This window comes from Rhineura floridana, chromosome 17 (genome assembly GCF_030035675.1).
Source record: "Rhineura floridana isolate rRhiFlo1 chromosome 17, rRhiFlo1.hap2, whole genome shotgun sequence".
NCBI lineage: Eukaryota > Metazoa > Chordata > Lepidosauria > Squamata > Rhineuridae > Rhineura > Rhineura floridana.
In genome coordinates, this window is record NC_084496.1 from 31295367 (window position 1) to 31321054 (window position 25688).

Consider the following 25688-nt stretch of genomic DNA (forward strand, 5'->3'; position numbering starts at 1 on the left):
CCCCCCACAAAGCTTCCAGCTCACTCCTTTGGCAACTGTGAGCAGAGACCCCAGAGCAACACTGAAGGCTTGGCAGTGCCAGGAATGCCAGCCAGGACAGAAGAGCAGAGCATGGCTGAATCCTTGGCCCAGACAGCAGAGGGCAGCTGACAGGCTTTCATTCGGGAGGCCCGCAAGTCCAGTCTGCCCCCAGCCCCACTAAGGCAAGCAGGGCCCGCGACCCTCCTCGCCGTCCCCACCCCATGTCCTTACGAGAGGTCCAAGGCGGCAGCTTCTGCTTACTCCTGGAAGGACTGAAAGACTGAGATGACAGGATCCTCATGGTTGGTCACCACCAGCACGGTCCGGAACTTGTCAAAGAGCATGAGGAGGTGGGAGCGACGCATGTTCTCGTTGTACATTATCTCTTCCAGGTGGTGCCGTCCTCGGAAATAGTGTAGCAGCCTGCAGATCAAAAGGGGGGAGAGTTGTGGAGGGGCTAGGTTCCCTCGGAGGAGTGAAGGAGCCTCCGCCTGCCTGCCCAGGACAGAGTGCAAAGGCTGCAGGGCCAGTCATTGGTCACAGAGACTGCCACCCCCACTTTGGAAGTGGCTGGAGGGAACTGCAAGAGAGGGACAGGGCAAAGAGACAAGGGCAAGCCCCAATTCTCAAAATACCTCGGTCCCCCTCCGTCCCCCCTCCTCAAGGGCTGGAGAGGGGCTCCAGCCTTGGTGCTGCTCTCTCTTTCCACTTCCACCCCCAAGCCGAGCACCTTTTCTTAAAAATGGCTGCATGTGCCAGAAGGAGTCATGGCAGTCGCTTCCCCCTCATTTGTACCTGCTGCATTGAGGAGGTGAGATCTAAACTCCATGCAGCAGGGGGCCTGAGGCCTAGGGCAGAATAGCTTAGGGCCCTAGGGGAGAAATCTGAAGGGGTTAGAAACAGACAGCGAAGTGGCACACCGTAAAGATGGGAAGCTGGCTGCCTCAGCCATGCAAAGCTTCCCTTCGTGAGCTTTGGTGAGACCTCGTATATCTCAGTTGCCACTCAACAGTGGAGATATTCTTCGCAATATAGAAGCTATAAGCCACGTGAAGAGTTCTATGGCTCTGCTTCTACCATTTTCTGGATGCTCTGAGCAGTTCTTTTCGGCAGAGCCCCCTCCTGGGGCCAGGCTGCGAAGCACAGAGGCAGGCTCTGCACCTCCTTGTCTCTCCCTTGTTACCTGGCAAACATGCGCAGATCTTCTGGGTTGTGGGCTGCTGGGATACTGAGAATCACTTCCCGCTCGTGCTCCGAGAGGCTCGTCAGCAGGTTCTCTGTCATGCGCTTGTTCACTGGAGAGTCTCCCCCAGGCAGCAGCTCTGCACTGGAGTTGTCCATGCTAGGGCTAGTGAGCGTCATGTCATCACTGCTTGCTGCAGAACAGAACAAAGCCACAATGCAGCATGGATCGTACCACCCCATGCCACCTTGTCTGCAACAATCATACACTTTGCACCCCAGATGTAGAATCCTGCCCTGCAAATGGGACCTGGAACTTGGGACCTTTCACAAAAGAGACCAAGGACCCTAAAGCAGCTAGTCTAAAGCTTTTCCCGAGGCAAGTTCCACAGATAGGAGAAAGCAGGCTGCAAAGAGTAGAGGTGAGAGAGAGAGAGACATGCTCAGGGCCTCACCCTTGCCACAACTTTTCCTGGATAAGATCTGCCTGCTTCTACAATGCAGCACTTGTCTTGAGTGCGCAGAGGCCCAAGAACCTCTGGGGTGCCAGGCCCACTGAGCAGAACTAGAGGGGAGGCAACACACACTTGAAGAGGCCTCTTTAAAACCCTTTGGATGCTCTACCCCCCACACAGAGAGAGCGAGAGAGAGCACTCCTTTCACTGGAGGGGTGCAGCTCAGCACCCACAGCTATCTTTCCCCCCCACACACACACCTCAAAGTCTACTAGGCACAGAAGGGATGTAACGCAATTGGGATAGAAAAAGTCACAGGCCTTTTGCAAGAGAGTCATGTGTGACAGGGCAGACTGTGACTGGCCCCTTGGAAAGGTCCTGGTGGCTGGTACAATGCTGGGCTCAACAGTGCCCCAAGGCCTTACACCAGCTCCTCCTCAAGCAGACACTACCCCCACAATCCTGGGGAAACCCTGACCACTGCCACCCTCATTCCTGGAAAGAGAGGCGCAGCTCCATACTTGGAGAGCCAAAGCTGAGTGCGTTGGGAGTGCTGAGACGTCGACTCCCGACCCGGGCCGCAAAAGGCAACTCTTCCACTCTGGGCCGAAACTCCTCTTCCTTTGGGGGAACCAGGAGGCAGGCATAGGTGTGCAGCTGGATGAGGAGGCGGTGCTGGAGCATCCAGACCACCATCTGGATGAACTGTGTCTGGTGGGTGGCAGAGGGAAGGCAAAGAGGCACTTAATGGTGCCCAGCACCTCAGGCGCCGCCTGGCATCAGCTGGACAAAGGAGCCCCGGGAGACTTGCCAAGGGCTGCTTACCTCCTGCACAGGAGGAGCAAGGGGGCTCTTAAACTCTGACAGAGAAACTGGCAAGGAGAACTTGGAGAGAACGGAAGGCAGATCGTGACCAGGAAACTGGCAGGAAAATTCATCTGCCAGAGGGGAATAGCTGCAGAAGGAAAAACAACCAAGGGTCAGGGAGGGGTCGCTCCCATGCCATCTGCATCCAGTACAGCTGCCACAGAGCTGAGCTTGGCATCAGTGGGGTCAGAGTGGGGCACAGCGACACACTTACAGAAAAACGCTGGCACTGGGAGACAGCATGTAGACATTGTTCTCGCAGAGCGGGTAGACAATGATGGCTTTCCCCCAGTAAACCAGATGTGCAGCCAGCTGAAAGACCTGCCACACGGGAGAAAAGAGGGCAGCGCTCAGCAGCAGCAACACGTCCCAAAGGGGCAGCCTCTGCTGGTGGGTAGGGCGTTCAGGAGCAACCCTGGGCCAAAGCAACAGCAAGAAGCCCCTGGCCAGAGAGAAAAACCTTCATCGAGGTCAGCATCTGGGGAACCTGCCTTTTGCCGAGAAGCCTCCTGGCATTCCCAGCCAGAGAAGCCGCCTCTCCTCCCTCCCAGCCCCCCCCCAGGACCCACAGACCTGGCGCTGAGGGAGAAACCCGGCCCCACTGGCTGCTCCCAAACCTTCACGGGCATCTCCGAAGCTGACATGGGCTTGGGGGATGCCATCTGCAGCCAAGCACTTTGGGACGTCCGCTCCACTTTCCAAGGAGATTTAACCAGAACTCTCCTATACTCTGGCACGGGGGCTGCACAACATTCCCTCTCCCCCAATGTTTTTCCAGCTGAAGTAGCAGAATATCCCCCAGTACTACAGGGAGGCAGAAGCATTAAGAGCTGTCAATTGGCGCTTGAGATACGGAGGCTGGAGAGTGCCAGAGCTTTGCTAGGGTGTGGTGTGGTGGGGAGGTCCCAAGCTCAACTGCCAATGTCTTGTTAGCAGTGGCTGCTAGTCGGGAGAGGCAGAGGAATGGCTGCCAGGTGGGAAAGGGCGGCTCACTGCCTCTTTGTTCTGCCTCAGGGCTACCCATTGGGGCACTTGGTTGGCCACCTTTGCTCTGGCTCCACAGCAGAAGAGGGTGAGCAAAGGCTCCACGGGGCCAACATGGCATGCACGTGTGAGAGTGAGCGGGAAGGGCAGCGCTGATGGCGGCAGCCGGGGCCTCAGAGGGCCTCTTGCCCCAGCTCCCCTCCACCCCCAGCAGGCACCTGCAGCAATGCAAGGTCAGCATCCTGAGCCAGCTGCTGAAGGTTCTTCACGGCAGAGGTGGTCCGGATCACTCGCACCAGGGCCGGGGAGCAGTCCAGGGGCAGCTCGCTGAGGAGGGACTTCTCATCCTTGAGCAGCAGCAAGGCGTGGTAAGGCCTGCAGAAAAAGAGAGAGCATGCACAGGCCGCTTTGCTCTCAGCTTCACTGTGCAATTAATGGCAGCCGAGCACAAATGCCCAGAGTTGTACTGAGTCAGACAAAGTGCTCTTGTGGGGCTTTCTGAGGGACAGTCACACCACCAGCAAGACGCCCGGGCAGGCAGCAGGGGCTCGACTGCCAGCACTCCTCGGCAGCAGCAGCTGCAGAAAGGCCCCCGACCCAGCCCCATTCCTCTGCTTCACAGAGGCCAGAGAGCCTCATCCCACCTCAGTGCATAGCTTAGGCACAGAGCTGTGTTACTGCCTGGAAAACAACCCCATCGCAAACACCATACAGGCAACTGCACACAAGGAAGTCAGCACTCTCAGCACCGGGGCTGCAATTCAGGGTTAACGCCAATATTCAAATGCCACCAAGACAACGAAGAGAAATTTGAAAGAACCCTGTACGGGAAGCCCCAGCGCATTAAGCCTCAAGGGAAGGAGCAAATTAAGCAGCTGTAAGAGTTTTGTGGCGGGATGCGAAAGGCAGGGCAGACTGTGCTTCACCCCAACCCCTTTTGGACCTAACAACCTCAAAACTCCCAAGTAAATTAACTCAATAAACAACCGGAGACAAGCAGTCAGATAGTTGGTTCAGGAGGCAAAATTTAGGTTTCTAGACAGGAGGTAGAAAGCCAGGATGTTTGAGGCAGTTTTCCCTGAAATGCCACGAGTTCCCCGTGCAGGGCCAATTAGAAAAGCCCAGCTGTGCAGTCACAATGCATGGATGAGACACGGTCGGAGGAGGGTTTTGGATCTGTTGGGCACTGGGAGGACATTTGGGTCAAGTGGGGCCTGTACAAAAAGGGCAGGCTCCAGGCCTGCAGCCGGGGCGAGGGAAGCCATAGCTATTCAGAGATGGTATTTTGTGGGCAAAACAATATATAAAACTTTGATAACTCACGGCTGCTCATACTTACTTACTCACCTCTTTATCCTGGCCTTTGACACTTGAGATGTATATTTTTAGGACCCACATTTTGGGGATGTGTGATGTTGTGATTTTAAGTTGTTTTTAATTCTGTATTTAAACAGTTGTAACCTTCTCTGAAGCCTCAGGGTGAAGGGCGAGTAATAAAATAAATAAATAAATCCCTTTGCAACCCAGAAATACAAATCACAACAGCATGCATCAAACATTGTTTTATTAGCAAAACTCCCCAAGGTGGGTTTTACCGAATGGCCTTCAGGCTCCTTTTGATGGCCTCTGGAGGAATGGAATGGGACGCAGCGTAGTGGATTTTGTGAGGGAGGCAGAAACTCACTTCCAGCCAGTTGTTGATATGTAGCTGAACCACTCCTGTAGTGCAGAGGCTGGAGGGGGAGAGAGCAGAGGAGAAGCACGGGATTATTGTCCTGTTCCAAGTGGATGATGCTCAGAGTCCTGCCTGGGCCACCGGGGCTGAGCCTGGTGCCTGGTGAAGCCCCCACAGCTGCATCGTCAATGGCCCAAGCCAGGAGATGCAGGGCGGGGCCAGCTCCAGCCTCGTCCCCTAGCAGCACTCCTGATGCTCATGGGGGCTGGTAGTGCTCCACACACAGTGCCAGGGGAAAGCACAGCAATGCCCATAATCTGGAGCAGCAGCATGCACTGGCCTCAGCAGAGAAAGACATGGCAAGGAGAGAGAGCAGAAGCTTGCAGGTTCCCTCTAAAGCAAGCAGACGGCAGGAGGACACTGACCTCTACCACCTCCTGAAGCCTGGGAGATGCTGCCACCGCCACAGGAGAAGTCTGCTCTGCAGCAGCCTTTGCATCTTTGTGGGCTGCTGGGGTTGCTTTTGCTGCCACTGCTGCTACAGCATCTTGGGCCAGGCGGGAGTGGGGGTAGCATCCCACAAGCAAAGTCCCCGGCCTCCTCTGTTCCTGTTTCAGTTCTCCCACTTGATGGCCCCTTCCCTCAGGGAATGCAAGAGGCAGGAGCACAACGGAAGGGTCAGGAATATTCTTTAACTGGGCTGATTAAAGGCTGCTCTCCTCCCAGGCCTGGGAACGCCACAGGGCGACTATGACTATCCAGTGCCCCCTAGTGGCATACAGAAGAGGTGGCAGCAGCATTCCAGAGCCCAGACACGGGGCTTGATGGGAAAAGGGAAAAGCAAAGTGATTTGGTACATGCAGGCCCCTGCCCTTGACTGGCCAAAGAACACCGCCACGCTCCCTCCCCCATCAGTTCTTTCAGAGAGCCCCCCAGCTTTGCACACAGAAAGTCCCAGGTTCAATTTCTGGCAGCACCTCCTGGTAGAGCTGGGGAAAAACCCCACCTGAAACCCTGGAAAGCAATCGCTGCCAGTCAGTGCAGAAAAAGCTAAGTCAGATGGGCCAGTGGTCTGACTTGGCAGAAGGTGGCTTCCTCGGTTCCCAATGCCCGCTGTGCAGAACAGACTGTGTGGCTGGGTCTCCGGCCCCGACAGCCACTGAGTCATGTGCACACCCAACAAGGCTGGGTCTCTCCACGTAAGTATGATTCACTCTCGACCCAAAGGATCACTCTCTAGTATTTCCACACCATCTGCTGGCAGCAAATATGTCTTGGGTGCCAAGGAATCCAGGCCACCAGCTAGCCGTTCTCCACCAGATGGCACTGGGCTGCTGTGAACCTGACCCCAAACAGAACTGAATTCTCCAAGATCGGTGGCTGGAACCAGCTTTGTTTTACGGGACATGGAGCCGCATTTGACCTACAGTTCAGTGCAGAGAGCGGGGAGAGAGCGACTGGCCTCAGACATTCTGCCTGCCTCACAAAAGTGAACTTGCACTTAGAATACCGTGTACAGTTCTGGTTGCCTCACCACAAAAAGAATATTGTAGAGCTGGAAAGGTGCTGAAAGGGCCAACCAAAATGATCAAGTGTCTGGAACAACTCCCCCATGGAAGAAATGTGACAGCATTTGGGGAGAGTTTCATGAGGAGAAATGACAGAGGTGTATAAAATTATGCACGATGTGGCGAAAAAGTAAATAGAGGAGGCTTTCTCCTTCACTTCTAGTACTAGAACTCAGGGATGGCCAACAAAGCCGAGTACTGGAAGATCCGGATCAGACAGCACACAGTTAAACCCTGGAATTTGCTCCCACAAGAAGTAGAGTGAGCACCAACAACTTGGATGGCTTTAAGAAGGTTACACCAGCCATGGTTAGCCTCATCCTCCGCGGCTCCTAGCCAAGATTTCTGCGTTCTACTTCCCTGCTGCAGGGGGCAGGCCTCTATGTCCGTTAATGCAAATTACAAGTGGGGAGAGAGCACTGCTGTGGGGCGTCTGGTTGGCCACTGTGAGAACAGGGGGCTGCACTTGATGGGCCATTGCACTGATCTTTTTATGTCCAGACCCATTGAAATCAACAGTTTTAAAGTCACTAATGTTAGAACGTACTCCTAAAATCCAGCCTTTGCTACAAGCATGGCAGCCTGCAGCTGAGAAGTCCTATTTTGCCCTGGAGTCAGCCTCCATTCAAGTAACTCAGCCACACACATGCGAACGAGCTGATTCGCAACACCTCACTTGCTTGATGTCTCCTTCACTGTAAATCTTTGCCATCCTCTCTGGTCACTTGTACAATCACCTAAAACGTCCTCCTTCCTTCCCGCCTCCCCCCCCCTGCATGCTTCCCCACAATAACTAGTCAAGCTGTTTCAATGGCCTGAGACCCCCACCAGAAACGCCCAAATGGCATGTTAATTAGTCTTCCTCCCAACCTGGCCAGCAGAAACATTTTTAAAGGTAACTTCTCAGAGATTTAGGACAGACTCTACCTGGCTAGTATATCAAAATGTTCAACACCTGACAGTTATTAGCAAGAGAAAATTTTTAGCTTTTGTTTTTGTTATAATTATTAAGGTCTGATTTGGCCATAACGTCGCTACTGGCCAGCTCAGAATTTGGGAGCGTCTCTTCTCTCCAAGTATCCTTATACAGGGTTGCATCCATCCAATGTTAGTCCTACTCAGAGTAGATTTACTGAAATGAATGGGCACGACTACTGTTGGTCCATTCATTTCAACGGGTCTATTGCAAGTGGACTTAGTTGGCTATAAGCCTAAAGTTGCAATCTGTTACTCTCAGAGCTCCTGCCCTCCGCACCTCCCACCCACCCCCGGCAATGCCCCTGGAACTCCCCTGTGCACTCCCCTGCACCCCTGACTCAAATACTCTGGCAACTGGCCTTGCTCCTTCTATTTCCTTCCCTCCCCAAATGCCATTTCCTCCATTCTCAGCCCAAACCGAACTCTCCTGTTGCCTCTTCCCATTTCCTCCCAAAGGTCTGTACAAGCCTCTGCACTAGGTCCCACTCTCTGCCTATTTTTCTCACAGCATTGGCTGCTTTGAACTCTCTGCCTTTTCCCAGTCACCCCACCCCACCCCACCCCGCCCCTCACTTATTAAAACTGCCAGATTCTCTCCCCTCCTGCTCCATCTTTTTCCAAACAATTAACCTGTCTGCTGTGTCTAAGTGGAATGTGGTTTTTCATTACTTAAAGATTTAAGAAGTCTTAAAAAGGGACAAAGAGTTATTAGGGACTCCTCTGAAGCAAAGCTGTCAGAAAACCTGCAAGTGATGCTGAGAGGAGGATGCTAAGAGAGGGCAAGAATGGAGGCCCAGAAAGAGAAACCTAACAAGAGCAGGGAGCCCTGCAGTGTCCATTTACCCCCACAGTGGCCAACCGAAGGCCTCTCAGAAGCAGGACGTGAACACAAAGGTGGCCTCCCTGTCATTCATCTCCCAAGGCCCAGCATGCAGGGGGAGATGCAGCTGCCCCCTTGCCCACCCCCCACCCGCCATGAGTGTGCCCCATTCCCCTTTTAAGCCATCTCTACATCTTGTGCCTGCTAGTTCCACATCAATTTCCACCACTTCATTCACAGAACTGCCATAACCGACCCACGAGATCTCTCACATCCGAATATCCCCGAGTACCTGAAGCAGCCTTGTTGGGCCGGGCCAGGCCAGGCCTCTGGACTGGCTAAACCCGCGGTGCCCCTCCTCCCCAGTCGTCAGTTTTGCTGTCTGAGAGGGTGGCATCTCCACTAAAAAGAGCTGTGACCTTCCGTAGGGCAAAGCGCCTTCGGTCACTGAGCTCTTTGGCTCACACACTCCTTGCAGGCACTGCTGTCATGGCAACAGCCAGCCAAGCTGCAAATGTGGCTCCTGTGTGGCTTCAGGCTGTGTACTGTCCTCTCAAGCACAGTCAGCAGCCCCCAGGGGCCACCTGAGGATCTTGCTCCTCTGAGTCCGGGCGCCCCCTGGGGGCTGGCAAGTTCATGGCTTCCCCTTCGACTCGGAGGGTGGTGGAAGCTGGACTGGGCCTAAGGCTACTTCACTGGGCCTGAAGATCACACAGCTACTTTGCTGCTCAACCCCCCCCCCCCGGTCGCTCTCACACAAGTGGAAGAGCCCCGGCTGCCGCCACTCTGCTCCTGGGGAGAGAATCTCCTCTCCATTGCCGGACCTGCCTTACTCTTTGCTCCCCCAATTCAGCCCCTTCCTAATCCACAAGGGAACCTGTCCTCTCACCCTACGACTGCTCAGAAGCCTTTGCCAAAAGTATTCTGCAAATCCAAGGACATAAATGGCTACTAGGCCGCCCCACTCTGCACCTCTGTCCACAGAGCAACTGTCACCCTTCGGTCTTCACCTGTGCCCTCCAGAGGCTTCACGGGTGCTCCCAGCTGGGGTGGGGTCTCTTGAACCTTATCCAAATAAGCCGAAGCCCCCTCAGCTCCTCATGCTGACACAGCCTGTAGAAAGACGTGCTGGGAGAGGGGATCAGGCAGCCCCCAAGGCCAGAGGTTTACACGCACTGTCATCATTTTCTGCGGCTCAGCAGTCTCAAAGCATTCCTCTCGCACCAGGGACCTTTCTCCATAAATGCCTCGCTTGCTCAACACACAGTTGAACACAGCTGGATAAGTGCCCCATGGCTGAAAGGGTGATGGGCCAGTTTCTTCGAGAACCAAGGCTCTCAAAATCTGACGCATTTCCTCCAGGCTGGAGCACACACAGGCCTTCTGGAGAGTCGTGGACAAGGAGGTCTGTGGCAACCAAAGGAAAGCTCCTGCATTTTAGCACAGAAGGCAGAGTTCAAAGAAAGACATTTTGTTCTTTTGGCACCCCAGATTTTCTCTCTTCAGCTGGGGGTGCTCCTGCCTTCTTCAAGGTGCCCAAGTCGAGAAGCAACCCCTGTTGGAGAGCAGAAGATTCTGGAAAGGCTCCTACTAGATTTCTGCCATGAACAATGTGGAGCCCTGAGACAAACCACGTGGGAACCCCAGGTAAGTTGGAACTGCGTCACTCAGCTTTGTCCTCTCAGTAAGCACATCTTTAGGCAGAGAGAGGTGCCGCTGTCCTCCAGCTGTGGCAGTGCTGGGAGCCCAGCCTTGGGTAGTCAGGCGCTGCCTCTTAGCCAAAACACCACAACAGCAACGGCCATCTCATAGTGGCAACAAAGGCAAAAGAGGGAATCCAAGGCTGCTGCAATCTTCAGATCCCGGAGGGCTGGGCGCCTTACCTGTCATAAGCCTCCTTCAGGTCTCTGGCCAGCTTGCACTTGGGGAGGATGTGGAGGAAAGGAGTCTGGGGGCCTTCTGTTGCTGAGGAGGGAGAAAGAACCAGACATTGCTTTGGGAGCATTCAAAGCACTTCGCATACCTTCTCCAGGGAAGGCTGCAAAATGTCCTTCCCACCCAACCCCAAATCAAGAAACTCTCCTTGCAAACTCACCCACTGCCATCTTAAGGGCCTCTGAGAAATGCCATGCGCTGCAGGCAGGGTCAAAGGCACACAAGCCCTGCTTTGCAACATAGAAAGAAAGCTGGGCCCACCCCCTCAGTCAGCAGCGGGCCAGACCCCAGTGAGCAGAAATGGCCACGGGAGCCTGGCCTGAGGGCTGAGATCAAGGAGAAGAGCCCCACTGCGGTTCCTGGATTGGGCCATGCCAGGGATGTTCCTACTTCCCAAACAGGCACTAGAAGTGATCCAGAAAACTGCTAACTGATCAACCCTACAGGGCCCGGAGCTCACTTTCTGACATGGCAGACACTTCGTCTTGAATGGCCAGAATGAGTTTGGCCTCTCTGGTGAGATACTGGCAGCGGCGCTCTTCGTGCTGGAGAACAATGGCGATGCGGCGAGAGAGATTGTGCAGGCAGCTGATGACGGAGTGGTCTGCAGTGGCCTACAGGCAAGAGAGGGCCAAGAGCAGTCAGTCAGCCACCACCCCGCGTGGGGAAGGCAGGGGGTGCAAAGGCAGGGGGGCAAGTCCTGTCCCTGACCAGCTAACGCCACTCAGAGGCATGGCTCTCCATCCCCCAGAGCAGGAAGGTTGCCCATCCTCTGAAACAATCTCTCTTTTAGTCTTTACATTGAAAATCTTTCTCCTTTGTGCTGCAGGCAGCCGGCTGACACAGCAATCCCTGTAGAATTACATTTGGAGGCATGCATTTCTTTTTAAAAAAGAAACATGCCCTTTATGAGACTCTTCCTTTTGCACTCTTTGGTGGGCTCCCCCCTTGCTTAGCTTCCCAGGCTGCCTGGCCCCTTCTCTGAGCCCACACCCCTTCTTTGCCCTCGGAGAAGCCCAGACCTTTGGGTAACCCACTTCCTGTCCTGGGGCCTCAACCTTGCCGGGCCTGTTGATGGACAGAGGTGAGACTGGGTGGCCCAAATGCTGAGTTCATAACTGCCAGGCACTAGCCTGGCCTACCAGCCCAAGAGCATCCTAATTCCTGGCCATTTTAAGTGGTCACATTCGGCAGGAAGGAAAGGTGGCTTCCTCAAGCCACCACATAACCAGCAGGCAGCAGCCACTATCAGCCACACACAGCAGACAAGGTGGGGCTTGAGAGGCAAGCAACAGGAGTGCAGAAAACAGCTGCTGGGCGCCTGTTAAGATGACTTCCAATGGAATCAGAGGGCTAGGCGGCTGATAATGGTTGCCAATGGAACTCACAAACCATGACTCAGCTTTTCAAAGCACCAGAGTTCTTGCTGAGTCACAGCATGGTTGTAGACCTGGAGCTTCAGCCCAGCCTGCTCCTCTGCTGATTACAACATTTGGGCCTTCGCCTGCTCCACCCGCCAGCACCACCCAAAACCTGGGAAGGCTCTCAGTAGGCAGCTGAGGCCAAGCCATCTCTTCCGGACTACTTGTGAGAGGACACAGGAGGGGATGCGAGCACCCCTGGCCTTAAAGCAGGTGGCAGCCCCTCAAACACACCTTAGAAAATGCACGGCAGAAGTGATGAGTTCTGTGGAAGCACCACAGGGCCTTCTTTAAGGTGATAGGAAGCCCCCGGATCAGCCCCCAACCCCACATTTCACTGAACTGCTAATTCACTGTCCCTGCCAACACATGTCGGGGTCCTCCTCCTCCTCTGCCTGGTTCTGAATCCCAGGAAGCAACAGAACCCCCCCCCCCCCGCCAAGTACTGGCCTGGCCTGGCTGATCAACATTTCAGAACCCAGAGTTTGGTCAACTTGACCCAAGAGAATAAACCCCAGGAATAAACACTTTACCCTTAAGGCAAACACAACATTGAAGAGAATCATGGTGGGCATCTCCCTTTTTGGGGAGGGGTCTGTCTTGGATATCTGCAAAGCAAACAAGACTTTTCAGGCATGCAGCAGAGAGAGTGGAAATGCTGCAACAATGACAAAGAGACAGCATTAGCGGCAAAGGGAACCTCAGACGAGCTGCTTCATCTGCTTAGCTTAGGGAGTGGTGGGAGGGGAGGCTAATGGGACTGCAGAACCACCCGGGTCACAGCAGAGTCCCAACTCCTACCTAACACAGGGACAAACAACTGGTCCACCCAGCAAGGCTTCCGGTAGACTCTTGACCAGCCCTGCCTGAAGATGCCACTGGGACCTTCTGCACACACAGCAAGGGCTGCGGCCCTTCTGCCCAAGGCTAAAGCTGACTACAAAAGCACAACACTCAGGGCCACAAAGAGGCCTGGCCCAGTGGGAGGCATGTGAGTCCACTTGGCTTCAGGGGAACCCGAGCTCTATCCTGGAGCCCCCCCTGTAGCTCAAGAGATCGCAGCAAAGAGTGCCCACCTTTCCCCTCTGGGACACACTCAAGAGGAAAACAGTGAAGAAGGGAGAAGTCGTCATTGCAGCCTTGTAAACAGGCCCACAAATGTTACTAGCCTACAAACAAAAAACTAGCCAGTAAAAGGCCAGTCATTTGAACTTCCAAGTCTGCTGCAGAAGAGGCAGCATGGAAATGCAGACTAGTGACAAAAGAAAAGCCCCTGCCTCCCACTAAGCAGGGCCACAGAGAAACAAGGGGACGTGCTGCCCCCTCCAGAGCTGCCAGAGAAGGAGAGACTGCCCCCCCACCCCTGCCCCCACATGCCTGCATGGAATTCCTATCAGAAAAACTGTCAGATGCAAGGCTGCATTACTATGTGAAGAATTTTGACACACATTTTCTTGCTGGGACCTAATCCAAGCAGATGCTCTGAACTTGTTCTAAATGCTTAGACAGGGATCTGAAAATAAAAGAGTGCCTCTGGGCACATGCAGAGCACCTCTGCCTCAGCACTAACCACTACCAGGCCTCACGCATCAGGGACTGGGGGCCAGCTAATCACTCTGAAAGACTCAGGATTTTTTGAACTGAAGGGAGGGATTAGAAGTACAGAAAAGCAACTGAAATTAGGAGCTGCTGCTCAAGAATTCTTGCAGGGACAGTAGGGCAACTGCAGAGGAACCTGAAGGGTCTCTCTCTCTCTGTCTGTCTCTCTCCCCATCTCCCTCAGTTGCATGAAGTCAGGGTCCACAAAGAGCTCACTAGCCAGTGAGTCAACGTGTAGTTGTCCAAGGAAGGAAGGACACCCAACTCAATCACAGTCCCAAAGGTGGGTCTAATTCAGCTTTGGAAGGCTTTCCAACGTCGGACTGTGCACAGTTGTTCTCACTAAGCACAGTCATTCTTTCAAGGAGGAACATATTGAAATAAGTTGGCTTGACCCTTCCCAGTGTGGAGTTCTTCAGCTTCCAGAAGATTTTTAGCTTTTGTTTTTGTTACAATTATTAAGGTCTGATTTGGCTATAACGTCGCTACTGGCCAGCTCATAATTTGGGAGCGTCTCTTCTCTCCCAAGTTGGCTTGACCCTTCCCAGTGTGGAGTTCTTCAGCTTCCAGAACCTCTGCAGTTACGAACTGCAGAGAGACCCAGGGAGGAGATCCAACTTGGCACCTCTCTAACTCTTCAGAAGCCTGGGCAGGCGTAGGATCTGGGAGAGTGTACGTGCCCACACACACAGTAGTGCAATGGTCACTTAGCAAGTGTGGAAACGCCACTCAGCAAAGGCTGCTTCCACATGGAAACAGAGCCTTAAGGTGTGCTGGAGTCAGCTCCACAGATGTCAAATGATGGCATCATCACACAGGTGAGGTTGCGTCAAGGGAAGTTTTGAATGATGTCATCCTCATTTTAAATGCGGGAGAAGTTTATGAGCGGAGAGGGAGAAAGGACAACCTGATGGCTGCCCAGGAACCCAAGTCAGGCCGAATCTCCCTCCCTTCATCACCTGAGAGCAGAGTATGAGAGGGAGCTTCTCCTGGCAACCTGCATGCAGACTTCCCCTTGGGGCATCCGACTGGCTCTCTGAAAAACATGGGCTCCCTTTGGCCTGCTCCAGCGGAGCTGCTCCAAGGCCTTTGCAGGCACAGGTGAGCCCCCCAGCCCATGACTAGATGCACCATCTGGAAAGTGGTAAAGCCAGCAGCTGGCCCCACACAAAAATGGGCTCTAGCCACATCTAACGGACTGTTTCAAAGGTACCCACGGACGGACCCTCACTGCCCACAGGCCTTACCTGCCCAAAGGCGTGCTGCAGCAGAGTCGGGTGGCCAACAAAGCGGACGTTATCAATCTTCAGCTCAAACTTTTTGCCACACATGTCTGACTTGGTAGCCAGTATCGTTGCCAGGATGACATCCGAAAACCTTCAAGAGCAGAAACATATATTACTGCACTTACACTGACCCAAAACTATCCCAGAGCCAGGCTGCATTTTTATATATTATGTAGCCATTACATACATGAACACACACATTGGGACACCTTGGATTCCATCAGGTAGAGAAATTAAGTTGCTATAAAGATCACGTCTTTCAAATCACAAGAATTATCAAAAGGAAAAGCATCAAAGGCAAAGAAGAAAGGCTGTTCATGCAACTTTCATTAATGACAAGCTCTCAGGAAGGAAAGATTAGGCAGAGTTTGCTTCAGCTTCAGGAGCCTGGATTGAACAACAGGTTAGGTTTTTCTAAGCAGGAAGGGGTGGCGGCAGATCAGCTGAATACCAATTGTGCTTCCTGTGCTTTGCTACGCAGCTGGGAGAGTGAGCGGTGACCCTCCAGGCGTTGCTGGGCTCCAGCACTACAGTAGCCCCCACCCAGCACGGCATCTAGAGGGCCACCAGTTCCCCATCCCTGCAAAAAAAGGCTGTCAAGCCAAGTAAATAAATACCCCAAACTTCAGAATGGCCTTTGGTCTCCTCACTGCATCCAGCCTGCAAGCAAGGAGAGGATTCGCATCCCAACAGCTCCCTTGTTAACAAAGCAAGAGCTTTTGTTCAAAAAAAGGCTTGTTTGCAGCTGGTAGCCAGAGCAGACCAGAGCAGGTCGGGAGGTCTGCCTCCACGCAGAGAGCCACCCTCGGAAGCCCTACTTGCCCTTCCTGTCTCTCCCCTCCTGTAAGAGCTTTTTCTTCTATGTAGACAAAAGTGCATTTCTTGCAATGTGTGAGGAGTATCAAGAATGGGGAATCTGTGGCCTGAAAATCCAAGAGGTCATGAAGGTCCCCAGAAGAAAGGACCATTTCTGCACTGGAATGATTGGGAAGAGAAGCCTTATGAGAAGCTTTGAGGCCAAAACTGCCCCCCAACTCCCTTGCCAAAGGAGACATTTTGCAGAGTTGTTGCTGGCTCGGCTCAAGTGAAAGCGGTACAATTGTAAAGGACACAGCAACACTTTGTTAAGTCAGAGCACAAGTCTGCGTAATTCAAAAAACACCTTGGAAGCCTAAGTTGGCCTGAGAACAGGTACCCCTGAGAATGGGGGAACCCCTTTGGTGGCCTGAGAACGGGCACACCTTTGGTAGCAAACTGGCAAAGAAGGAACTCCTCTCCCCCCCTCCCCCCAGGCACTTGCACAGGTCACTTTTTAGAATGGAACTGGAGACCAGCAGACGTAAACCTGCCCGTGTCCGAGGAGACCAACGGCACCCAGGCATTTACATCATGCACTGAACTGAACATGGAGCGAAGCTTCCATGTTTCAGGAAACAATCTTGACTCCCAGGACTCTGGCCAAACAAGGAGAAGGAGGGCCTGTGATTGCAATCTGAAGCTTCTCTCTCAACCACTCTATCCATTTTTCTTCAAATCTTCTTCCAAGCTTTTTGAGGAAAGCCTCTCTTGGAAGCAGGCTTGATGGCACAATCCCTCCTGAATACTGCAGCCATCTCCTCCCACCCCACCCCGGCAAGGCCTCTTTATCACTTGGCCCTAAAGTCTGGTCCCCAAGTGGGGCATGCCTGATGAGGCCGCCACCACTGAATAGTCCTGATCAGCAACACAAAGAACACACCTGCCTGCCTCCGATGGCACTCACAAAAAGCCAAGCCTCGAATAAAGGACATTTGTGGATTTGCAAGCTCTGGGTAGGGACATTCAGCACTGGCTCTGTGTCACTTTGGATGCTGTGCTAGGGAGGGCTGCTCTAGCATCTGAGCAAGGGCTACATTTTCTCACTTTTTTCATATCCGGGAAAATGTGTAATAGGCAAGAATGGCTCCATTGGTATCTTTAGCTGCAACCGCCCACCAGTCAACAGGGGATTTGCCTGATTTTTTTCCGGGGGGGGGTCCCTCCAACCTTCCCATGCCAGGTGGCCACCTTCCAGACACTTGGGACCTGGGAGTCAGTGAGGCCTAGAGCAATCTCTGAGGCCTGCTTTGCCATTAACCTTTTCCACCCAGAAACCTTGGCCCTACACCGAGTGCTCCCCCAAGGCTACAGAGAGCAGCTGCATGAGCTGTGGCTTGGAGAGATGGCCAGCTTATCAGCCCCAGCTGAGAGAGTAGGCGGCTCCAGGAGAATGCAGCCAAGAGAGCCTTCTGCAATCTTCCCTGTCACAAAACCTGGCCATGCTTGCTTCAAACTCTCTGCTAACATCTGGAAAGGCAACAATCCCACAAGGTGCTGAGTGGAACAGAAAACTGGGAAGACTTCATGGAAACATGACTGTGGGGTGGTGATATGTCCACATTAAGAAACTCAAAAGTCTTGCTGAATCTGAAAAACTAAGACATTTATGATGGCATTATGGTCCAAAAGCTTCTGCCCTAATAAATTTGTTAGCCTTTATGGTGCCATAAGACTTTTTGCTGTTTTTGCTGCAACAGAGTTAACATGGCTGTCCGTCTGGAAATTAAGAAACTTGTTTCTTGAAACTACAGTTTAAATCTAGGATGCATATATCACTTCTGCTCATCTGTTCTGGCAACTGGAAGTCCAGAAATTTCATAATGGAAAAAGCCATTAGTGCTGCCAACCTGCTTTTCAGTGGAGGGACTTTCTGGGGGATGTGCTGCCCTCACCCTCAGCTTATCACTGAAAGCAGAGAACAAAAGTAACTGAACACAGAAAAGGACTGTCTGGCTGCAAATGAGAAGAACACCTATTTCCCCTCTTCCTCCCCTCCCACACTTTTAAAAGGCAATTCTGTGGAGCTCATCTGCTTCTTCGGAGCCTGGTACATTTGTTTCAGTAAGGGTGCAAAGCTTTTTGAGCAGCTATAGGCAGAACAAACATGTTTTAAATGCATACAAAATATTTTATTTTAAACAAACTAGTGCTCTGAGACAGCAACAATCAAACTGAGCTTGTTGAGAAACAATTTAGAACAGAAGGAATTCCAAACAGGAGCAACAGAAACCACCGTGTCTCCCGGCTCAAAGCCCTGAATGATGCTCAATCACTGAGCACAGGAAGGCCGTCATCCCCAAAGGTCTCTGCTGCTGAAGTGGAATAAACAGAGACTAGGCCAGCTGAAGATATGAAAATGGCCACCTCAGGTCAAAAGCACTACACACTCAGGAGCAGAGCTCACACAACTCCTGGCAAGGCTTCTCTGTAAGAGGGTCAAAGCCTCATAGCCACCATCCTCACTGAGTCTTTGAAACTTGCCCAAATCTGAAGTCATTCCTCAAGGCTGTCTCCTCTTGTTTCTTGCCTTAGGGCAGATGCTTCTTTTGCATGGGCCTGGGTGCCACGCAGCAAGATTTAGAGCTGTGCTGATCTCCCTCAGCTGGCACTAGGGGCCCAGAGGGAGCCACTGCGATTTATCACAAAGAGGTGGAAGTAGGCAGATGAAAACTGTGTCAGCCACAGGCACTCCGCATCCTGAATACCTGGGGCGAGTAGCCAGCCCACTAATCCCTTCAGAGAGAAAATGTGACATTTTGTCTGCATGGATAAAAATAAGTTCACCACGCATTGCAAAGTGCAGCATGACAATTTATTCAGTCCTGAGAACATGGGCTGGGAAGGCCTTCAGGAGAAAGAAACACAGGAAGCTGCCTTATCCCATGTCAGTCTGTTGGTCCATCTAGCTTAGTGTTGCCAACTGGGAGAAGCTCTCCAGGGTGCTGGGCAGGGCTCTCTCCCAGCTCTGTCTGGGGATTGAACCTGGGGCCTTCTGCATGGAAAGCAAATGCTCTTCCCCTGAGCTTTTACTTGATTCTATGCTCTTTCCAGGTTGGCTGGTTGATCTGTGTCTTTCCTAGAACCTTGCTGGCCTATTGGCATTCTAGCCTGCCATCCAATTAATTTGCAGCTTGGTGGAAAACAGAAGTCAGAAACAAAGCACAAAGAGGAGATGGTGAGACAGGGAAGGAGCCATTCGAGACAGACGCTGCTGGTTCAGAACATGTTGTCTTACCCCGACACCACCTGCTCATCAGTGAGAGGACATGGCTCTCTGAAAACAGGAACAGGGGCTATGAGCACCATTCGGAAACAGAACACAGGAATCAACCAGGCAAAGTCACACATGGCACACTACATAAACACTCTAAAATGGGACGATTAAAGGTTGAGTAACTGCCCACATATTAAAAAAAATAAACACATCTTTGACAATGGTCTCTTGCAGAGCATCTCAAATAAGAAACAAAAATGGAAAGTCACTCTCAGCCAGGAAGGCCAAATCACCGCTCACCATGCATATTGACTAGTGTAAACACAGTCATGCAGGTAGCTGTTGGCCCTAATAGCTAAATGGAACCTAAAATACCAGGGTCTTGTTTGGGATAAACAAGAGGGGATGTGCATCCCCTCTAGGACCTTCCTGAGTCCCTGGTTGGCATGCTGAAGCCAGACTCCTGGACTTGATGAGCCTGGTTTCACAAGGGTAGTCTCTTGCTCTTGTGGCCAACTAACACCTCCTGGAACGTGAAGCAGTCACTGGAAAGCCAGCAATCAATTTCTTGGGGCACGTTTTTCCACAAGCACAGAGCCACGCCATTTTCTCTCCACAAGACACAACCCTGGAAGGGCACAGAGGTGGCACTTGCCAAATAGGTGCCTACGAGACATTTGCTACCCTTGGGCTGCAGGATGCAACCTAGTCCACACCACAGTTGTGCAGCACTGACCACCTGATGGGAAGCCCAAAGGGGCACTTTCTCCTTACCCTCCCAGGCCCCAAACAGCAATCCTAATCCCTGCATGAGACCCACAAACAGCTACCTAAGCCAGCATCTGCCGTAGGGTTGAACAATGCATACAAGCCTGTCCATAGCCCCAGTGGGGCCAGAGGCCCCAGGAGGCCCCACCTGCCCTGATCCCAAACGCTGCCCCCTCTGACCTTTCCTGCGGCCGTGGCTATAATGCTCTTCTCCTCAAGACAACTCTCTCAGAAATGCCTCCCCCCACTTATGCTGAATGTAAGCCCAGCGCTGCAATGACTAAGGGAGCTGTAATTACAAATGAGACCAAACACTAGCCCCGGTGGCCTTGTTCATGCCAAAGAGCTTGGTGTCGAGAGAGCACTGGCTCAAGCTCCAGGGCCAGTGTTCACTTGGAAACTCCTTGGCTGCCAATTGAAGGGGCTGAATGGAAAGCCAGTGAAGAACAGCCTCTCTGAGCAAAACCCTTATCACCTTCCTAATTTATCAAGCCATTTTATCTGTAAGCATCAGGGTTCTGGACAATGTTTCTGACTGAGAGCCTGTCCACCTGCATTAGCTTTCTTGAAAGAAGCAACTTAGGCCAAACAACCAACAAGAGTTGTGCATTAACCTCTCATGGAACAATCACATGCCAGGCCTGGCTAGAGACCTCTTTTGAGTCTGGGTAGACGTCTTAGTGTCAAAAGCCACACCTCCCTTCTGAAATGAACATTCTCTCTGCCGTCTTGAAGAGCCCACAGTGCCATCCAGACAAAGAAGCCCATGTCAAGACCAGACCCAAGGCATGATCTCTCTGGTGGCACGGGGTGGAATGGCCTTGCTAAAATTAAGCCGCTGGGTCTGGCCAGTGCTTTCTCTTCCGTCATGGAAGAAAGGGAGGGCAATAATAATAATAATAAATCTGTTTATATCCTTCTACCCTATAATAGGGCACTCAGGGTGGCTTACAATAAAATCAAACATGTACGTAATAAACATTGTACACAATAAAGATCACAAAAACATTAAAATAAATTAAAATATATAAAATGCAATTAAAATACATAAAATACAATACACACACACACACATATACATATATACATATATATAGGGAGTGGTACTGAAGGGACTACAGAGGTAAAAATTAACACAGAAGGCATAAAATCAGTGTCAGGCTGTACCCTCAGTCCCTCCCAAAGGTTCTCCGGAACAAGATCGTTTTCAGAAGTCTCTGGAAAACCATTAGGGGGGAGCAGAACGGGCTTCTTGGGGTAGGGTATTCCAGAGCTTGGGGGCCACAGCTGAAAAGGCTCTCTCCCACATGCCTGTCAGTCTAACATCTTTCATTCCAGGCACGCAGAGGAGACCAGAGGCAGATGATCTTAAATCCCTGGCAGGTACATATGGGCGTTAAGCAGTCCTTCAGGTACATTGGTCCGAGGCCATTTAGGTCTTTAAAGGTCAGAACCAGCACTTTGAATTGTGCCCGGAAACAAATTGGGAGCCAGTGGAGTCAATAAAGCACAGGGGTGATATGCTCCCTGTGCCGTGCTCCAGTTAACATCCATATACTACAACTACTACTACTACTACTACTAATAATAATAATAATAATGAAGCAGACAGATATCTTCTGACTGTTCACTTGGGCACACTGTCCAATCTTTTTCCTGGATCTGCTTCTGCCCTGGATCTGAAACTTATTTTTAGAAAGGAAAACGTGAGGGAAGGCTGCAGCTCCTAGACACATCGCTAGTGTGGCTCTCCCCAGCCAAACAACTGAAACAGCTTGAGAGAGAGGTGAGGAACACCCCTGTGGGGCTTCAGATGTTGTGGGACTCCAACTCCCATCTGCCCAAGCAACCAGCATGGCCAATGGTCAGGGATGGCAGGAGCTAGAAGGCATAGATGCTCTCCATCCTAGCTTAGAAGGCTAGGTTTCCCTTTGGTCAAGAACCACACAGTCCTAAGCAAGCCAACAGGTGCCCCTTTTGCCTTGCATGCTCTAGAGCTCTGGTTCTGGGGCTCCAGTTCTGGGGCTCCTATTCACACTGTCCTGTGAGGATCTGGATGCCACTCTCTGGATCTGGCAAAGGTGGTTTTGCTCTCTGCACAAAGACATTACATCCAGTGTCCTCTGCATGAGGGCTGGAGGATCAGCAAAAGGGAACAGGAAGCACACATACCTGGAGTCCCCATCTGAGTCTTCTACATTGTCGCCAATACTGTTCACAGCATACCTACTTCTTGGTTTCCCTAAAAAAGGGGGGAAACATTTTAAAGAGTGCTGAGAGGTTTGGGTGAGAGCAGAATTCTCTTCCATACATTCTTAGCAAAGAATCTATACATGTAATGGGAGTCTATGACACAATTCAACTGCTACCTTTGACCTCGAAAACCCTTAATAGCTTGGGCCCTACAAAGCTCAAGAACTGTCACCTCCCTAACATTTTATGGTGACCCTTGAAATCAACTGAGATGACCTATCAGTGCTCAAACAGAAAGGAAAGGGTATGTTAATAAATTAAGAGGCACTGCCTAGACTTCCCACAGACATCCGGTTGGCCACTGCGATGGGCCCCCTTTGGCCTGACTTGGCAGCCAGGCTCTTATTCTCAGTTGCAGTATTACTTTCCCAAAAACCATAGTTCCCAGATTACAATTTTGGAGGGGATGTACTTGAAATTATGGTGTGTACTGTATACAGCCTGGGGAGGAGGAATCTGACAGCCAGGGCTATCTCTTGGGCTAGTTGTAAGTAAGAAGGCAGGCAGGTGAGGGCTGGCTGAGGGCAGAGTGAGATTGGTGGGCCAGTTCCCCATGCACCCTAATGGACCAGCCTCTGCCAGGTAGAACCTGACCATAGTGTCTAGAAGCCCTGATAGCCTCCTCCTCCTCTGTGAATGTGTCAAAGCCTCTTTTAAAGCCATCCAAGCTGGAGGCCATCCCTGCCCTTGTGGGAGCCAGTTCCACAGTCCAGCTGTGCGCTGCGTGAAGAAGTCCTTTCTTTTCCTTTTGTCTGTCCTGAATCTCCCAACATTCAGCTTCATGGGTTGAGCCTGAGGAGAGCAGAGGGGAGAACTCTGAGATGGAAACGGAGGAAGAAGTTGACATTTTGATGAGCAGCGATATTTATTCAGCAACATTATCAACCAAATCAATCACTTTCACACGTGCCCAAACAGGATGGCTTTTCCGAGAAGATAAAACAGAACGGGTAGGAAACTTTTTGGCAGACTTCTACCCGGTTAATGGACTTGTGTTAGAATCAAGGAAAAGACGGGAACATCTCAGTGAAGAAGATATTCTTCGAAACAAGGCTATTATGGAAAGCTTGAGTAAAGGTGGAAACTTGATGGCACAAAATTTTGAGCCTGTCAGGAGGCAGTCTATTACTCCACCTCCACCAAACACAATTACATGGGAGGAGTATATATCTGCTGAAAATGGAAAAACACCTCATTTGGGTAGGGAACTGGTCTGCAAAGAAAGCAAGAAAACATTTAAAGCCACAATAGCCATGAGCCAAGAATTCCCTCTAGGAATTGAATCATAAGTCTAAAACTGTCTGCTATAAACGTTTCTTGAAAGGACATGATGAATTTAAAATATGCTGATGTATATAAAACTGTGCTTATTCCAGAGATTGCAATGTAATATATTATCATTATTTGTATTTGTATCTGTGATTTTGTTCATTTATTGTATTATTGTATGTTGTACACCGCCCAGGGAGCCGTTGGCTATGGGCGGTTTATAAATGAAATTAAATAAATAAATAAATAATAACTCCTGATGCACTTTCTCCACCCCAGGCACAATGCTCTAAAACGGTAGTTCCCAAACCTTTTTCTCCCCAAAATTGCTGAGGGTTTTGGCGGACCACTTAATGATTTTTTCCCCTGCCTGATGTAGCCATTGTTATGTCCTGTGCCAATGCTGTAGGTTTTTTTAACGGGATTTTTCACTGCGTCTTTTATTTCTTACATTGCATTTTATTAGAATTACAGTTTGCATTCCACAGAATTCAAACAGTAACACAATGAAATACAATTCAAGAAATAACAGACGCAATTAAACACGCAGACGGACGTTGACCGGCGAAGCGTAGCTGGGGAACCCCGGCCCTGAACCTCCTCGCGTCGCCCTCCGCCCCTTTTTACAGCCCTCAGCTGCTGCTCCTCCCCGTTAACCCGCCGCCCTTCTTCCTTCACCGGCCTCCGACCACCCCTCGCCCGCTCGGGAAGCGGGAAAGAAGGAAGGAAGCGGGCACGTCTGGGTGCGGGCCACTAGCGCTGGACGCGTCGCCATGGTAACAGCATCCCCGCTCCCTCCCCCACCACCTGGAGGGCGGGGCGAGGAAAGGCGGGGCGAGTGGGCCGCTCTTTCTTGCTCTCCCTCACTCTCTCTCTTTCCGGTCCCTCTCGCCGGTTCCTCACCGGTGCGACCGGCGGGGCTGCCGGGCCCCCGCTGGAAGGGAAAGCGGAAGAGGAGCTTGTTCCCGCGGCTGCCGGAGCTCACCAAGATGACGCTAATAGGGCTGGAGCTCTCCCCCATGCTCGCTCCCCGCAGCACCATAGAGAAGGCCCCGACGGCCAGAGCGTTGCGCATGCGCCTCGATCTCCACTCGTGCCCGCCCCGAGATAAGTCTTCTGCGCATGCCCTCAAAGGAAAAAAACGACGATCGCAGTTCGCCAACCCGAAGCCCCCCCCCCCAGCGCTTTGGACTACAACTCCCATCAGCCCAAGCCAGTGCTTCCAACGGTTAGGGAAGCTAAACGTTGTAGTCCAAAACATTTGGTGGGCCCCAGGGTGAGGAAGGCTGTCGTACCACTTGGCCTTTCGTCGGTTGCAGCCGACCCCCTTCACCAGCATCCGCGGAGGAACTTCAAAGCCCCCAGACTCAGAGGGCAGAACGAACGTTTTAGCAGGGGGTTCCAGTATGCATTTCGGCCGGAACTGAGGCAATTATTTCCTCGCCCACTACATTGCTGCTGTAAAGCTAGGGACATCGTCGCCAGTTGCTGCTGTTTGCAGGGCACACCTTTTGCACTCCACAGCCTTTTATTTTATTTTATTTATTTATTTATTGGATTTCTTAGTCGCCCATCTGCTGGCTAACCAGTCACTCTGGGCGACGTACAAAATAAGCAAAATAGCACAAAATGACACATCAGTACAATAACATTAAAATCTAAAAGCAATGATGTTAAAATCTAGCCCACCCCAAAGGCCTGCCTGAAGAGCCAGGTCTTCACGGCCCGGTGGAAACTCATTGTAGAGGGGGCCTGACAGAGATCATTTGGAAGGCAGTTCCATAGGGTGGGGGCCACAACTGAAAAAGCCCTCTCTCTAGTCCTCACCAGTCTAGCTGTTTTGACTGGTGGGATAGAGAGAAGGTCTTTTGAGGCCGATCTTGTTAGGCAGCATAGCTGATGATGCTGGAGGCGCTCCTTCAGATAGGCTGGGCCGAAACCGTGTAGAGATTTAAAGGTCAAAACCAACACCTTGAATTGAGCCCGGCAAGCAACTGCTAGCCAGTGCAACTCTTTGAGCACTGGAGTTATGTTATCTCCCCGGCGGCTGGCTTTAATCAGGCATGCCGCTGCATTCTGTACCAGTTGCAGCTTCCGGACCGTTTTCAAGGGTAGCCCTACGTAGAGCGCATTTCAGTAGTCAAGGCAAGAGGAGACCAGGGCATGTACCACCAATGGGAGCAGATAATTGGGAAGGTAGGGGCGTAGCCTCCATATCAGATGGAGTTGATACAGTGCTGTCCGGCTCACAGCCGAAACCTGTGCTTCCATGGACAGTTGGGAGTCAAGAATGACCCCCAGGCTGCGGACCTGGTCTTTTAGGGGCAGTTGTACCCCATTGAGCACCAGGTCCAAGTCCCCTAACCTTCCCTTGTCTCCCCCGAACAGTACCTCGGTTTTGTCAGGGTTCAGTTTCAGTTTATTCCTTCCCATCCAGGCACACACTGACTCCAGGCACTTGGACAGGGTTTCTACAGCCAACCTCAGTGAAGATTTAAATGAGAGATAGAGCTGCATGTCATCCACATACTGGTG

General features: G+C 51.7%; 1 protein-coding gene across 11 annotated transcripts; it reads right to left on the reverse strand.

Annotated features, from left to right (window-relative positions):
• NPRL3 (NPR3 like, GATOR1 complex subunit) lies at positions 1-24561 on the reverse strand. Of its 11 annotated transcripts, XM_061599618.1 has the most exons (16): positions 24449-24561; positions 24057-24280; positions 22479-22676; positions 21804-21873; positions 18885-18923; positions 14753-14882; positions 12440-12514; positions 10946-11099; positions 10434-10515; positions 5105-5242; positions 3728-3884; positions 2740-2846; positions 2484-2613; positions 2180-2369; positions 1205-1397; positions 1-444 (listed from the first exon to the last, which is right to left on the reverse strand). In XM_061599618.1, exons 1-16 carry the CDS (start codon positions 24490-24492, stop codon positions 279-281), a joined length of 2097 nt encoding a protein of 698 aa, XP_061455602.1. In that variant the 5' UTR covers positions 24493-24561; the 3' UTR covers positions 1-278. The 11 variants fall into 11 exon arrangements, with proteins under 11 accessions (XP_061455602.1, XP_061455603.1, XP_061455605.1 ...); XM_061599619.1 differs by lacking the exon at positions 18885-18923 and having other exon boundaries at positions 24449-24560; XM_061599621.1 differs by lacking the exon at positions 22479-22676 and having other exon boundaries at positions 24021-24280; positions 24449-24560.
• Positions 24562-25688: the final 1127 nt, after the last annotated feature.